The sequence below is a fragment of the Peromyscus leucopus genome, chromosome 20 (genome assembly GCF_004664715.2).
Source record: "Peromyscus leucopus breed LL Stock chromosome 20, UCI_PerLeu_2.1, whole genome shotgun sequence".
Classification (NCBI taxonomy): Eukaryota; Metazoa; Chordata; class Mammalia; order Rodentia; family Cricetidae; genus Peromyscus; species Peromyscus leucopus.
This window is the reverse complement of record NC_051080.1, coordinates 64,749,231-64,764,819: the sequence shown is the minus strand read 5'-3', so window position 1 is coordinate 64,764,819 and position 15,589 is coordinate 64,749,231. Positions and strand designations below refer to the sequence as shown.

Genomic DNA, 15,589 nt, shown 5'->3' with positions numbered 1-15,589 from the left:
ACTTTTCTTTTAAGTAGATAGTCTGGTTAGTTACAGACAGGAAGAACCAATCCCTATCCCCTCAAACCTTCCATGTTCTTCATAAAATTCTCTTGTCTACTGTTTAACATTTCCTGTCTTACTATTAATATGCTTCCATAGAACAAATACTAGGAGAAAGAATGCCCCTTAAAAGATCATTCTAGAAGATACCAAAAAACATTCCTTACAACTAACTTTAAAATGGGATGCTGTTTAATCTTTATTGAACCTGAGTTTAAATTCTCTTATAGTTGAAAACCTATCAAAGTCCCCACCCTCAGCATTCTTATTTGGATTTTTCTTGTGCTAGGGGACATGCTTTTTATTTTGCTGAACACTCTGGCTTTATGAAAAATCAATAGAGCGATCTATGTTTGACTTAATTTTTAAAATTTCTCCTCCCACCACTAAGCAAATGTTCAACTCATTCATCCCCCCTGTCTGGGAAGATTTCTTCCCCATCTTCCCAGTGGGCTTTGTCTGTAGGGTTGATCACCTCATCCACAAGAAAGCGGATCTTCTCCACAAAGCTCTGGGCTTCACTGATCATCTCATCAAGAGATAACTTTTTCTTCTGTTGTTGAATGGCCCCTTTGGCCTCCTTGGCCATTGCCTCCTAAAAAAGACAAGAGTTAGTGTAGATCTTTCTAGAAGTCTGGGGAACAAACATTGCCCTGTGGCTGGAGTGTCCTAAAGGTGTTTGCAAACTCCATTCAAGGACTGTATTGAGTCCTGCATTGTGCATAGGAATGTGGAGATAGTAGGTACCATTTCCTTTGGTAGATAGATGGGATGCTGAGACCTAAAAAGTGCAGAAACTTGTCTAGGCCACAGGAGTATGAGACAGTATCTGAACTAAGCTTCCCAGTGCTTAATAACAACTGTAATAATAGCAGCTAAACTTTGTTGAGTTATATGTAATTCTTTCATTACTCCTCTTAGTGACCTTAGGAGATGGGTACCAATATTTCCATTTTAAGGTGAGAAAAAAGTCACATAGTTCCTGGTCCTGATTTGCAGCTCAGTCCAGAACGAGTATCACTTTCTCATCTTAGAAATATGAAGGATGCTACCAGCCCAAGATATCATCTGAGAAGCAGGAAGAGTCAGGCGAGTGTTTCACATACCAAACACAATTATTGTATAACCCAGGCATGATAGCACACCTCTGCATCCCAGCACTTGGGGTGGAAATGGAAACAGGAGAATCAGTAGTTCAAGGTCATCCTGAACTACATAGCATGTTTGAGCTCAGCCTGGGCTACATGAGAGCATGTCAAGAAAGGAAGAGAGAGTGGATGGGAAAGAGGAAGAAAGAGGAGGATATCCCAGGGAGGGCCAGAGGAAGGGAGGAAAGGAGTAAAGAAAATACTTATTTTTATTCACCCTTTCCAGCTATACTTACGAGATTTGTTAAAAAGAAAAAGAAAAAAGTCTCTTCCAGTGCCTTCCAAGGCCCTGTGAATTGGCTGTGCTTTCTCCTTCCTTCTCCTAGCATCCCCTCCTCCCCCACTGGGCTCCATCCAGGCTCATGGCTCCCCGGGAGGTCCTGGACCATGCCAAGTTCACATGTTCTTCCTGGCCTCCACATGGCTTCAATTTAAACATCACCATTTATTATATGATGTCACATATTTCCCTGGCCACTATGGCTTTGGTTTCCCTTCATAATCATAACCCGTGATTATTTTTACGTACGGGTTGTTTACCTGACTGCATTTTGACTTCTATTTGGACAGGGAGCCCCTCTCTGGTTCTTATCTTGCACCGTCCATGTTGTCATAGACACCGACACACAACAGTGACATACAGCACATCCTTGCCACACAGTGTGCAGTAAGTATATTTGGAAAGGAGTAAGTCAGTCAGTTGGTTTATGGACTCCCCAAAGACAAACTGTCAGTTTTGTGTTCCTAGCACTTTGTCCATGCCTGACACACAAGAAGCCTTCTGGGGATGCTGACTACAAAAGGTAATACCTGCTGTCTGTCGGGTACCAAGACTGCAGTTGGACATGATGCTTCTTTGGACATTTTTGTGAAATATAAGTGAAAGCAACACATGCAAATAAATGTGCAAAGCATCATGATTTCAGACAGGGGTGAAGCCAGGCTTCCTGGAGGTTCTGAATCTGAGCTGAGCTATAAGTGAATAGAATTCATCAGTCAGTAAGAAAACAAATGGCAGTCCCCACAGAGGGAACGATCACACCAAATGACAGTCCCCACAGAGGGGACTATCACACCAAATGACAGTCCCTACAGAGGGAGCATTCACACGTGCAGATACACCATCAGCAATCGTTTCTGGAGGCTTTTCAGTTGTGGTATGGAATATAGGCTAGAGGAAGTCTACTGCAGAGTTTAGGCCAGAGGTTCTAAGCAACTAGTTCAGGTAGTAATTCAGGGGCTAGCAAAGTGGTGTAAGTTCTAGAATGCTTAAGGGACAGAATCAAGAGGATCTGGGGTGGCACTGACTGTTTGAGGTGAGAGATTAAGAGTCAGCATAGATACAGAGGCTTCTGGCTGGATCAGTAAGTACTGCTGGGTGCGCCAATGCAGGATGGAGAAGAAAGCTAGAAGAGGTGGAGGTGAGTAGGAGATATTGAGTGGGAAGTGTTCGAAGACATCTGATTTCCACTAGGAGGCAAGATATACTGATCCAGAGATGAGAGACATGAGTCTACGATGGTGAATTTTTATAGCCAACTTGATTAAAGAATACCTTGGGCATTAAGGAGATACAACTTCAAATGTGTATGTGAGGGTGTTTCTATAGAGGTTTACCGAGGAGAAAAGATCCACCCTGAACGCGGATAGCATCATCTGTTGAGTTGTGATCCTAGACTGAATGAAAAGGAGGAAGTCACTGGACACCGCCATCCCTCTCTCTCTGCTTCGTGATCTGTGGAGATGTGAAGAGCCCAGCTACATGCTCCCACAACCACAAACACTGCTGTACCCGCCCTGCATGACTGAGCATTACTTTTCAAATCCTGAGCCTACGTAAATCCTTCCTCTCATAAGTCTGTTCACAGTAGTGAGAAAAGAACGGATATGAGGCACCATTAAGATGCTGCCATTGAAGATTTGATCCAGCCAGGACTGATGGATAATGAGTAGACAGAACTCTACAGAGAATATGCAATGGAAAGAAGACACAGACAGCATGTCGCTAGAGGAAGGAACAGACAGAAAGATCTTACAGACTCTGGAAGCCAGCCCTCTGGGACATCCTGGGGGACAGAAGAGAAGTGTTCTAGAAAGAAAGGTGAAGGAAGAGTTTGGGTACCCATGTTTAGTCTCCGGAATTGGATTAGCTAGTTATGAGCTCTTAAAAAAAAAAAAAAGATCTTCTTTAATTCTGCTCATATCTTTACAATGTACCCCACAGAGTCAAATATGGAGAGATTTTTTCTTGGCAGAATTATCACAGCATCACCCAAATGTCCCTTCGTGCTATTGCTGGAATTGAAAGTTCAAGGTCAGGTATTTCAGGATCTGACTTGGGCTGACATTTCTCAGCCATCACTCATTCCACAAGGACCGAGCATCTGTGAGGTCACTTTAAACACCTACAGGCACAGTGCTAGTGGGCAGGACACCGAAGGTCGTCATTAGCTTCCTGTCCTCAAAAAGTTCTGGCAACCCTTAATGCGATTCTCAACAGGGACCTGAGGAGGGGAGCATTGCTACTTCTTTTTAGCTTCTTGATTTGTGAGAGAGACATGAAGGTGGAAGAGCCTAAGAACACAGCCTTAAAAAAAATGTATATGGGCATTTTGGCTGCCTGTCTGTGTACCGTGTGCAATGCGTGCTGAGGCCAGAAGAGGGCATCAGCTCTTCTGAAACTGCAGTTGTGAGCCTCCACATGGGTGCTGAGAATCAACCTCAGGTCCTCTGGAAAAGCAGCTGTTTTTCCTAACTACCCGGCCATTTCTCTAGCCTGGGTCTACCAGCTTTAAGAAAATGCAAATTTCAGAGAAAATAAGGGGAGGTTCCATCTGAATAAGTGGAACTGTAGGGCTTCCAGCTCACCCTTGTGAATTCTCAATGGACGTGAGTGCCATTCCTACCCAGCACACTTTCCTTCCCACTGCTGTCTCTACCTCACAGAAAAGTGTGTTCTTTAAACGTTGTCCTTGTCTGGCCTGTGACCTATGTGTCATCCGTGAGGTTTATTTTTAAAGCACATGCTTTAGCTCCGTTCAAAATATAAATAGGTTTTCACATACCAGCTCTTGCCAGCAGAGCGTGAGTCGTTTCTTATCTAACGCAGTTTGGTTCAACATCTTCGGTTTCTTTTCTGCTTCAGAGATAAAGGAGCTGAAAGAGAATATCCGTTTTGCAGCCTACTTAGTGAAAATCCATTTGTATGATTCCAGAGATCTGCAAAAATATCTGCTTTCTGTGGCACAGTCGGAAGTTGATAGAGCCACAGAACCAAGGTTTTTAATTTAGGATTAAACAATGGTGTGCTAACATTTCTCATAGACAAAAAAAAAAAAAAAAAAATTGGAAATGATACCCAGATCCTGTGCCTGTGTTCATTTGGGGAATTTGTGAATTTCATTTTCTTTCAGTACATACCCATTGCAACTGCTTTCAAATTCTATAGTAAATTTGCAAGAAATAATACAGCTCCCTGTCCTAAATATTTAAGACATATCAAGACTTTTCTAAAATGTTACATATCAAGCAAATATTTTAGAATGAGGACTGAAATATGTGCTCATCTTCTTAAAGAGGAATATTTTTGGAGATGAAATTTTAAATGTGTCAAAAAGGAAAATAATAAAGGCTATGAGTGCAATTCAAGAAGAAATGTGAATGATCTGAACATCTTTAGTGATTGATGTCTTTAATGATGACTGTCTTTAGTGATGACTTAAATGATATTGAAATCAATGCTACTTCATTTATAAAATTAATATTATGCAAAATTAGTGGTGGTATGGGCGAGGACGGGAAAATATATGCTGCTGTAGAAGTAACTGGTTATTTCTTACAAACTACTTGATAGCACCTATGGACATTTTAACATGTGCATAATTGATTAAAAGTTACATTAGAATTCTTGTCCTTTGGAAATAGTGGAATGATTTTGCAAGAATGTATTTGTAGAGTATTTGCTTTAGTAATAGAATAAGTGGAGCAATAAAATATTGTTAAAGACAAATTAAATTTATTTTGGTTTATCTATGTATGAAGATGCCTGTGCTATATTGCTGAGTGTAGAAGCAACTTGTTGGACAAATATCTGCTATTATTGTGAAGAAGCAAAGTGTTTTATGAGTATGTGTGTGAGGATGTGTGTCTGCAAAGGCAGGAAAACCCAGTCCAGGAGGACAAATTAATCTCTTTTCTCTGAAAGTAGGAATGTAGAGAAAATTGAAAATGTCTCTTTTAATATCATATCCATAATAGAACTATGGAATATGGAATATAGATGTGAAAACTACCACAAAGGAAACTTACGAAGAGAAGAATAGGATGAGAGACCCCACACCTGCGCTCTGCCTGGTGTCTGTAGGAAACCCTGCCAGGTTCTCTTTGGGGATACTATTAAAGCCACATTTTTTTGTTCCTTTTTACGTAGAATAAGAGGACTATATTTGGGGATAGACGTAATCTTGTTGCATTCCTGTGTTTATTAGAAATACAGGGAATCCTATCCCATTCTCCAGGATGGATCAGCCCAAGTAGACATGTTACCTCCTTAGGGTCTCTCCTATCACACAGAGGCCAGTGGAAACACATTTCTCTGTATCAGAATTTGGGTGGGTGATAAGGTATGTGTTCCATTCAGTCTCCATGAGACCCAGCCTGCTTTGACTATGCACGACCTCATCACCCCTACATGATGAACGGCTCATCCTTGCTGTGGAGGAGACATCGGAAAACCAACTGCTCAACCAAGAAAGGAGCAGGAAGCAGGAATTCTGATCTGACCTCAAGTCCAACCTGCTCTCTCAGATCTGCAGTTACCAACTATAAAACTACCATTTTAATCATCGACACACATGGATGGTTTGTCAGCTGACTAGAAACTCGAAGAAAAGAAGGATCGTTAGTTATCATCCTCAAGTAACTCCCTCATGTAGAAGAGTTATTGAGCTATTACTTGCGTGCCAATACTTTCCAAGATGAGAGATGGCGTGATGAAGCTTTGTCAAGATGCTTCAAGGGAATTATAAGTGGCACTTGGCTCACGGCGGGACTAGTATTTAATATTGTTTTGTGTTGAAAAATGAAAGCAAATAAAGAGAGCAAAACAACACATTTATTTCTTTGTCTATGGGTGTGGATATATATGAGAATAGATCTATACACATGAATGAACACACACAGCAGATTACCTGGCATATCTACTACCTGTCTACTGCTTTTTACCTCTGATATAATTTAATCTCTGCCCGCTTTTTAGTAATTCTATTTTTAGCAAGTTCTCATTTTTCTTGTCTTGGCTGAGTTCATTTTAAGAGATGGCCCAAGTTGCTTCCACTTGGGATAAGTTGCCTCTAAAGGCCTGGAGAGAGTTCCGCCTACCATCTGTGTTGCTACGGAGTCCCCCGCTGTTACTGCAGGTTGTAATAGTGACTTGATTCAAAGAGGATGTGTCAAGAGCAATCAGATGAGGTTTCGGCCAAGGCCCACTGTGTTTTCCACCTGACTGACATCCTCTCCAACTCTTCCTGTCTGTTCATCGTGATAAGAGCATCTTAGACACACCCGTGCAGCAAAGGATTGAGGATGGATGGCCTCAAACTGAAAGCTAGCAAGGAACTGAAGTCCTCAACCCAACTACCCATGAAGAACTGATGAATCCTGGAGGTAACCAGATGAGTGATTTGGGAAGTGGATCCTTCCTAGTTAGGCCTAGAGATGACATTAGTCCCAGTAACCCAGGGAGTCCTGTGCTCAAACCCACTTCCTGATAGACACAAACTGTGATGTGAAAAACTGTGACAAGCCACTAGGTTTGAGGGTCAACTGTTACTCAGTAATAGATCAGTATACCCTGCTTTCAAAGTCTCTTAGTATATTGCCTGCCACCTAAATTAAATGTCCTTAATTGGGTTTTTAAATCAGTTGATCAGTTAAGCATCACTTGATATATATAGCCTTATGTACCTAACTGCCATAGAGTTGTTGAGTATCTACCGAACATGAAGTGTCTTGCTGGGTGCTGATGCTATGAGGACTTTTTCTCGTTCCATAAAGAATCTTAGCAGTTGGTCTGTCTAGTTTCACTTTGTCCCCCTTGACTTACGCTGTAGTTCCTTAAGTATCAGGAAGGGATACGATACTGTGAAGCGCCCATCCGAATGTGTGTGAGAGCAGCTGATTTCTCAACGTCATTAAAAGCTGAGTGCATCTGAGCTGCCTGGTACTGTCACTCACCTGCTTTGACTGATGAAGTCACTGAGCACGGTCTTCATCTTCTCTTCCGGTGCCTCCTCTGAAACCTTGACCAGCTCCCTCACTTCTTCTACGCCTTCTTCCTGAAGACCAACCACAGAGTGTGGGACTTGTCAGGTAGAGATCACCGATCATCACATTCCAGAAACAACAGTGGCCTATCTTTGTCGCTGTAGTTTTGGAGAGGCAGGAAGAACCCCCTCTTTCTTGAACTTAGCCTGGAAGTACTGCTGCCTTCCTACTTCGATCCCCCCTTTCCTTAGGTCCAGAGGAGCATCCTCTCCTGTATTACTCAGAGCCATTGCGTCCCAGATCGATTCCTATCTAACTAAGCATCATTCTATGTCACCCATATTGTGGGAAACCTAATATCATGAGAAATATTTCCTAATTTTAAAATGCATATATTATTATAAAAAATTTCAAAGTCAATATTTGTCAATTTTACAAAGTAATGTAGCCCTACTGGCGTTGAAAAACGATTCTGAGTATATCAGGTTTGGGGGCAGAGAACAGGGTAGACTGGATGTAGCAGTGACTATATGCTGATATACTTAATAATTTTACATTTCTCTTTGGGCCTCAATTCCAGGATTCTACTCAGCATCCCAGAGGAAAATGGGGTCTAAAGGGAAATGCCAGTATTCCTACTGCTTTGCTAGAATTTATAAAAGCTGCATTTTTACCACCTGCCAAAATCTGGTGCCTGAGGACTCAAGCTCTGTTCTCTGAACCTCCAATACACAAAGAAGAGGCATCACAATGGAATACGCAGTCTAAGGATTGGGGCTCTGGCTTGGGCGACCTGGGTTCAAATTCAGGCTGCTGCTTACTGGTAAATCAGTCTCATTATACACAGTCTCTCATTTATAAAATAGGAAATTAATAGGAACCACCTACCTCACTGCCCTAAGGGGAATAAACTTAGTCATGGAAGCCATGAAGGGCTATTGACACTGAGCAGGGATTTAGAAAAGAGTGCTAAAGACCATCACAGCCTCCAAGGGATATTCTGGTTTGTTTTGTCATTGCTGTTAGTAATAAACTATATCTATTCTGCCTGAAGAATAAATAAGACCCATCTTGCAAAGCTTGTGGCCTCCACATTGTGTGAGCCTAGTCTAGGCTTCTCCGGCTATTTTCAGAGTCTAGCTCCCCAACGCCTAGAATCCCACAGTTGAAGACACTACTTTGCTTTACAGAAGTTGGGTTGTGAAGCAAAGAGGAGGGAGATACACGTTCTCTCCTTAGTGTGGCTTCTAGTGGACCAGGAAGGTGAAACAAGAGTCATCTGATGAGGCTGTGGACAGTGAGTGGAGGATTAGAGGATATCCCTCCCCATGAGACCTGTGGGTAGCAAGAAATGTGAGAGTAAGGAAAGGGCCATTTGAAGCCAGGATTTGTCAACTTTGTGAGATATCTTCCCCTCCTGCCTTTGGAAGATGTGGATCCAGCCACTTGTTAGGTCCTATAAGAGCAAAAGACAGAGCAGGGGTTCTGATTTGGATAGGCTGATTTGAATTTGGGGATTTTGCAAAACATTCTCATTCCTCTGGGTTCCCACAATTGAAGCCTTGAAATACAGCAACCCCAATTCAGTGATGTTTGACCTGAGGTCAAGGTCATGGTTGAAGAGAAAAGCATATCTCTATCCTAGCTTCCCAATATGCCAATGAAGCCACCTACCAAGAGGTCAGCCATTTTCCCCAGCATGTTGGACCAGTGCAGTCTGAATGTCTGGTCTCCCCAGGAACTGATGAAGGAGACACAGGGTTTCTTGGCACCAAAAGGCAAGTAGTTGTAATTTCTGTAAAGGCACATTAGGTGTGGAAGTCAGCTGGAATCAGTGGTTTTCAAGCAACCCCAGGCGTTTGCTTATGTTTTATGTGTTCTGTAGGGGTGCAGAAGGGTGGAGACGTAACTACTAATGCCATCCTTAGACTATAATTGGAGACCTGTGATCAGTGAATGGTGGGTTATGTAGCTACCATGAAAGGCATCAAGAGTTACTCCCAGACCAGTGTGATGCACATCTGAACCCAGCACTTGGAACGTGGAGGCAGGAGGAAGGATAGTTCAAAACCATCCTCAGCAACACAGTGAGTTCAAGCACAGCCTAGGCTACATGAAACTCTCAAAATCAAGCCAAACACACAAAAGAAGTTACTCATGGACATAGAGTAAAGCTTAGAAGTTATCACCAGTGTGTAGAGTATGTTGGGCAAACTTTCCTCAAAGAAGGCTTAAATTGATAAAGGAAAAGAGCAATGTTAGTTTTAAAAAAAATGTATATTCTGAGCACATTGTATTGATTTTATTGATAGGAATGAAATTTCTGGAGAAAAGTAAATCATGTTACTAATGGGGATAAACTCATACAACCCAATCTAAACTGGTACTCAGTAGCTTAGCATCATTCTTTCATTCATTTATCCATCCATCCATCCATCCATCCATCCATCCATCCATCCATCTATCTCATACTAATTGTTACCAGGCCCCGGTATCAATAATGTAGGTGACTTGCTTGGCTAGGAAGGGATAAGATGCATAGCCAACCAGCAAAGATATGGAGCCCCAAGGATTGCCTAACGGTGGCAGAGGAATAAATATTCCTTAATGTTGATAGGAAAAGGTCATTAACAGAATGAAATGGAAGTCAGAAAAGACAGAACTAATGTGTAGATTTGGTTCCCAAGGCGGTGGCGGCGGGGGTGGGGAGTGGGGGTGGGGGGGAGGTTGGGTGAGTGTGGAGGCAGGGCAGGCGGAAGAGGCATAGACCTTCCAACCGGTGAAGTTCCCTGGCTAAAGACAACTGTTTTAATGGTCAGTTTTTTCCAAGCCCCCCTGTAATTTTCTCACAAGCATACGAGACCCTAAAGAGAAGTATGGATGGGAGGCAGGAGCAAATGCTTGGGATGGGCATGGTGCTGACTTTGGAGAATGTGGACATTGTTTAGAGAAATGTATTTATGGTGGTTTGGAGAGAAAGGGGCAGAGATGGGGTAGACAGAGGCATAAACGAAGGAGAGCAGAGAGAAGAGAAAGGAGCCATAAGAAGAGAGAGGAGGGAGAAAGGAGGGGAGGAGAAGGAAGGGAGAGGGATGGGGTGGCAGAGGGGAGGGAGGGAGGTGAGATAGAGGGAAGGAAAGCACCATGGAGGAGAGAAGGGAAGAGGAAAGGGGAGGGGAGAGGAGGGGGGCCATGTTTTCCTTTCTAACAAAAGCTCTTTAGCCTGGAAGATCGGATGTTCTTTTTTTAGCTCTCCAACCTAAATTTCTCGGGAAGGATGACAAAATTAGCAAAGGGCCCCCTGGTCTACTCTGTAAAAAATAAATAAACCAGCAGGTGCTCATTCAGAAAAGTAAGTCAAAGAGGTTCTTGGTGGGCACGGGGGTGGTGGTGGTGTGGTGGTGGCAGGGGATGGGAGGCAGGGGGAAAAGGATCCTGAAGGACAAGGGAAGCCAAGAGCCAAGGTGTGGGCTTATTGCCAGGCAGAGTGTTCAAAACCAGGGAGCAGCAAAGAACAGTGTACAGCTGGGTATCTTCCAGGAACATTGAACAGCTGGATGAAAGGGGTGCCTGGGGGAATGACCCACCCAAGCCAGGTAGGTGTGTGTGTCTGTCTGTCTGTCTGCCTGTCTCTGTGTGTGTGTATGTGTCTATCTGTCAATCTGTCTGTGTGTGTGTGTCTGTGTGTTTTTCTGTCTCTGTGTCTGTCTGTCTGTGTGTTTGTCTCTGTGTGTGTGTGTCTGTCTGTCCCATCGTCTGTGTGTGTGTATCTATCTCTGTCTGTCTCCATCTCTGTCTCTCTGTATGTATATGTGTGTGTGTCTCTGTGTGTGTGTCTCTGTCTCTGTGTGTGTGTCTGTCTCTGTGTGTGCATGTGTGTGTATGTGTCTGTGCATGTGTGTGTGTGTGTGTGTGTGTGTGTGTGTGTGTGTTTGAGCACTTGATGCTCACCAGATGCTGTGCTGTTTTAGAAGGTTAGAGACCTTTTAGGAGGTGGAACCTCACTGGAGGAAGTTATCACCGGATGTATTTCCTGGCCGCACTTCCTGTCCACTCTCTACTTCCTGATAGTAAACATAATGTGACCAGCAGTAGTCAATCCTTCTTCATCATGGTGGACTGTATCTCCATGAAATACAAGACAAAGTAAACTTCTGCTTCAGTTACTTTTGACAGGTATTTTTTTTTCACAGCAATGACCAATACATGGCCAGAATTAAGGACACAAAGAACCTTAGGATTTGTACTGATCAGAGCTTGTCATTTACTGGCCTTGGACATACAGGCAAAGCAGAGCTGGGGGCTAGAGCAATGTCTCAGTTAAGTGGGTGTACTGCTCTTACGGAGACCCTCACAACCTTCACTCTGGATCCAGGGGAACAGATACCATATTCTGGACTCAGCAAGCACCTGCACTCACACGTACACACACCCACACACAGACACACACAGGCACGTAATTTAATAAAATAGATCTTTAAAATGTGGAAAAGAAAAACAACCGACTGTGGGTTGGAAGACTCTGAGTAGAGGGATCTGTCTAGAGATGGGAAAAGAAAGATGGGGAAAAAAAAGTCTGGGGAGCAGTGTATAAACCATCCAAATGGGGGCATCTCATCGGCCTTTTAGGAACAGGACCGTCTGAGGAAACAGACTGGAAAGTCGGTTCCTAGGGGAAGTGTCCAGGCTGAAAAGAGCAGAGGGCTGAAAAGCAGCAGCATGGCCTTGATGTCATTGTGCTACATCTCTAGATTCCAGTCTCCTCACAGGTCAGTTGAGGACAGCAATGTGCTACCATGAGAATCCATGACATTAGCGACTACTCACGAATATAGCCCAAGACTAGGCCAGACAATACTCTTACATGCCTGATTTTTTTTCTTCTCATGAATCTCCCAAGCATTGCTTGATGAGGCTTTCTTCAAACCAACTCTGTAATTTTCCTGGTATGATTGGCTGAACATTTGCATGAATTAAAGAGTTGTGAGGGTGAGTATGGATGCCTGGCTGTTTTCCAAGATGGTCATTTCGAGTGCCTCACCATCATTCTTTAGTTTCTCAATTATTGTGGCAAACTTAAGGTCAGAAATTACACATTCAATAATCCCACCAAGTCGAGTTACTTGGTGGTGCCCTGACAAGAAGGATAATCATCACCTGGGGTTTGGGCGGAACCTTAAAATCCTCTCCCTAGCTTACCATGCTTCTGAGTTAAGAGTAAAGGGAACTTTGTGTATGGTAACCATCATGGCTGCTCTGCCTTTAGATGGATTCCCTGGGTGTGTCATGGAGGGCTGCGGGTTTAATAGTTATCATGTTTCACCTGTTCCCAACTTCTTCCCGGCACTGAGATAAAACTTGTGTTTCTTATTTTACTGAAAAGCTGAATGAAACAGTCCCGGGAACTGGCAAAATTCTCACCCAGTAGAAACTTTGCCCTCACTTGTCCTGTTTCCTCCTACCTGTTCCCTTCTGTCACCAGAGGCTTCTCCGGGTGTGTGGTAGAGGCCATGGAAATGACACTGTCGTGGGCCACGTCTCTTTCTCCTTCAGGCAACAGAGGAAGGACATCCTCTTCCACCAGCTCAGCCGATTTCTTCTTACTCCCATGATGAGACCCTCCATCGATCAGGTTCCCAAAGTTACCTTCAGAAACGACAGCAAGTGGGGAGGGGCTGGGTGTCAGCAAGTGGGACCCGTCAGCTTGGCGTACCCAGGCCCTCTCCCAACCAGCAAATAAGATTCAGGATAAAGGCAAAAAGAGCTAATGATGGAGAACCAGAAAACTCAATTGACAAAGTCAATAAGTCTCATTTTCTTCTTTGTCAAAGCTACACAAAGTACAAATTAAGAAAGACAGTTGAGAAAAAGGAAGTCCACTGGAGATTTTAAGTTTTTTATAGCCATGTTATTTTTATCTATCGTAATTTTGTTACATTATTTTGTGTATGTACATACACTCATGAGCAAGTGTGGAGGTCAGAGGACAAGATGCAGGAATTGGGTTCTCTCCGTCCAGCTGCCCACCAGGCTTAGCACCAAGTGCCTTTGCTCTCTGGGCTATTGGCACTTTGAACGTCTTAGTGTGTCTATCCTACCAAAACTCATCACGGAGACTTGATTAACTATCACTGTGGATGTGTTATTTTGTAATCAAGTTTTTTTCACTCAAAATATTGGGAACCTTCTCAAAACTGTTTCTTCTCCAAGAAAAGACTTTTTGTCTGAGTATCCAAAAGGCAGCATCATGTTTTAAAAAGTAAGAGTGAGTTGGTATTGAATGACAGAATGGTGGTTGGGGGGAGGATTTCAAATAGGGTAGGTTTTGTGCTGTGCACATCTTCATATAAGATTAGGTCTCTCCAGCATTCACGGGGACTGTGCAGGTCTGCTCCAGTTGGGGGTCCTAGAACTGAAAGAAGTGGACACAGGCCCCCACTACTAAGAAAGAAGCAATCTCAAATTGATAGCCATTTTGACATGAAAATTTCATTTCCTCCAAGGAAGTCTTCGTGGGGAAGCAAACTATTCTTAAGGGTACCGCATGCCCAAGCAGCAGAGAGCTGACAGAAAGTGAACTCAACAGCGTGACTGGAGCTTCTTCATCTCCATAGTGTCAGGTCAGGACTTGTCCTTTTTTTCTTTTCTCTCTCTTTTTTTAATTTTACCTCACTATTTTTTTATTTATATACTTTTTTTCTCTCTTTTTGCTCTACAGGTCCTTTGTGTATATATAATGACTTACAGTTTCGTGGGTTTTTTTTTTTTTTCAGTTTCGTGTTTTTAGGGATTCTTGAGTGTGAGAATGGATGGGTCTCTGTTTCTTTGTGTCTTCTTTTGGGCTCTTTTCCTTCTGTTTGTTTGGACCAATTCTGATGTGTTCATTTTTGTTTTATCATACCACATATCATATTATACTATATTACATTATTAACCCCTTAGAAGCCTGTTTGTTTTCTAATGAGAGACAGAAAGAGGGTGGATCCAGATGGGAGAAGAAGCTGGGAAACTGGGAGGAGAGGGAGGAGAGAAGATCATGACCAGGATAAACTATGTGAGAAAGAAATCTATTTTCAATAAATCAATAAAAGGGAAGAACAGACAAAGCCTCTGCTGTCAGAGCTAACTTTCACAGTTCTGACGGACATCTGCACCCTGTGGACATGCAGACGCGGGGTTCTGTGCCAGCTCTCCAGCTGTGTGGCTCAGAAGGACTGAATCCCCCCTCTACTTCCTTCTGCCCTGTTGCCAGAACTGCCTGAACGTGAATCTGCTCTTCTCGGCTGGAATGCGTCCTCTTAGCTGAGCTGCTCCTTAGCCGAGGGAGACGGCAGGGAATTATAGCCATAGCAGCTACTGAATGTCCGATGCTTCGTATCAGTTCATCAAACCTTCCCGTTCTGTCAGGAGTTGCTATCTTTCCCATTTTATACACGAGGGAAACAAGACCCAGAAAAATTAAGTCAGCCCAAAATAATAGAACCAAAATTAGTAATCCAAGTCCCTGAACCCAAACCTATAGTGATTACTGTTAAACAGACAGACAAACAGCAACTAGATCTGTAGGAATAAATCTACTCTTTATGTGACATTGGGTAGATAAGGAACTATCATTTCCTGTTGAGGTGCCACCTGCCATCTCCACCACATCATAATCACACCTTCACATAAGGCATTAATCCATTTATTCAAGAAATAAACTTGCCCCAAACACTGCATGTGTCTGCCCTTACCAATAGAAACTTCAAAGCTGATGGGCTTGTCTCCGATCTTCCGGTCGATCATGGTAGCTTCAAAAAAGGCTCCAAAGAGTAAAAACTCCTCATATTTTTCTGGTGTAATCTACAGAGAGAGAAAAAATGCTAGACAGAGCTGGCTTCCTTTTCTCACTAGAAAGCCAAGTTAGTGAAACTCGTTTGGTCTAATGTAATTCAGAGACACCCGAGTCTCCGTTACAGCTGGAAAAGTCACGTCTTGCCACTGAGCAGACCGGCAGCAATCGTGGCCATAACCCCATACAGTCAACATAACTGTTTGGGGTGCTTGCACGTCAACATAACTGTTTGGGGTGCTTGCACGTCAACATAACTGTTTGGGGTGCTTGCATGTCAACATAACTGTTTGGGGGTGCTCAT

General features: G+C 43.2%; 1 protein-coding gene across 2 annotated transcripts in view; it reads right to left on the bottom strand.

Moving 5' to 3' along the window:
• Fer1l6 (fer-1 like family member 6) overlaps nucleotides 1–15,589 on the bottom strand; it is a 122,429-nt gene that overhangs the window by 79,572 nt on the left and 27,268 nt on the right. For both annotated transcript variants that reach the window (XM_037197798.1, XM_028871879.2), the window contains exons 11-16: nucleotides 15,188–15,296; nucleotides 12,917–13,100; nucleotides 9,129–9,249; nucleotides 7,425–7,525; nucleotides 4,256–4,346; nucleotides 518–637 (exon numbers count right to left, since the gene is read on the bottom strand). In XM_037197798.1, the coding sequence (XP_037053693.1) occupies nucleotides 518–637; nucleotides 4,256–4,346; nucleotides 7,425–7,525; nucleotides 9,129–9,249; nucleotides 12,917–13,100; nucleotides 15,188–15,296 (726 nt within the window). The remainder of the gene's footprint in view (nucleotides 1–517; nucleotides 638–4,255; nucleotides 4,347–7,424; nucleotides 7,526–9,128; nucleotides 9,250–12,916; nucleotides 13,101–15,187; nucleotides 15,297–15,589) is intronic.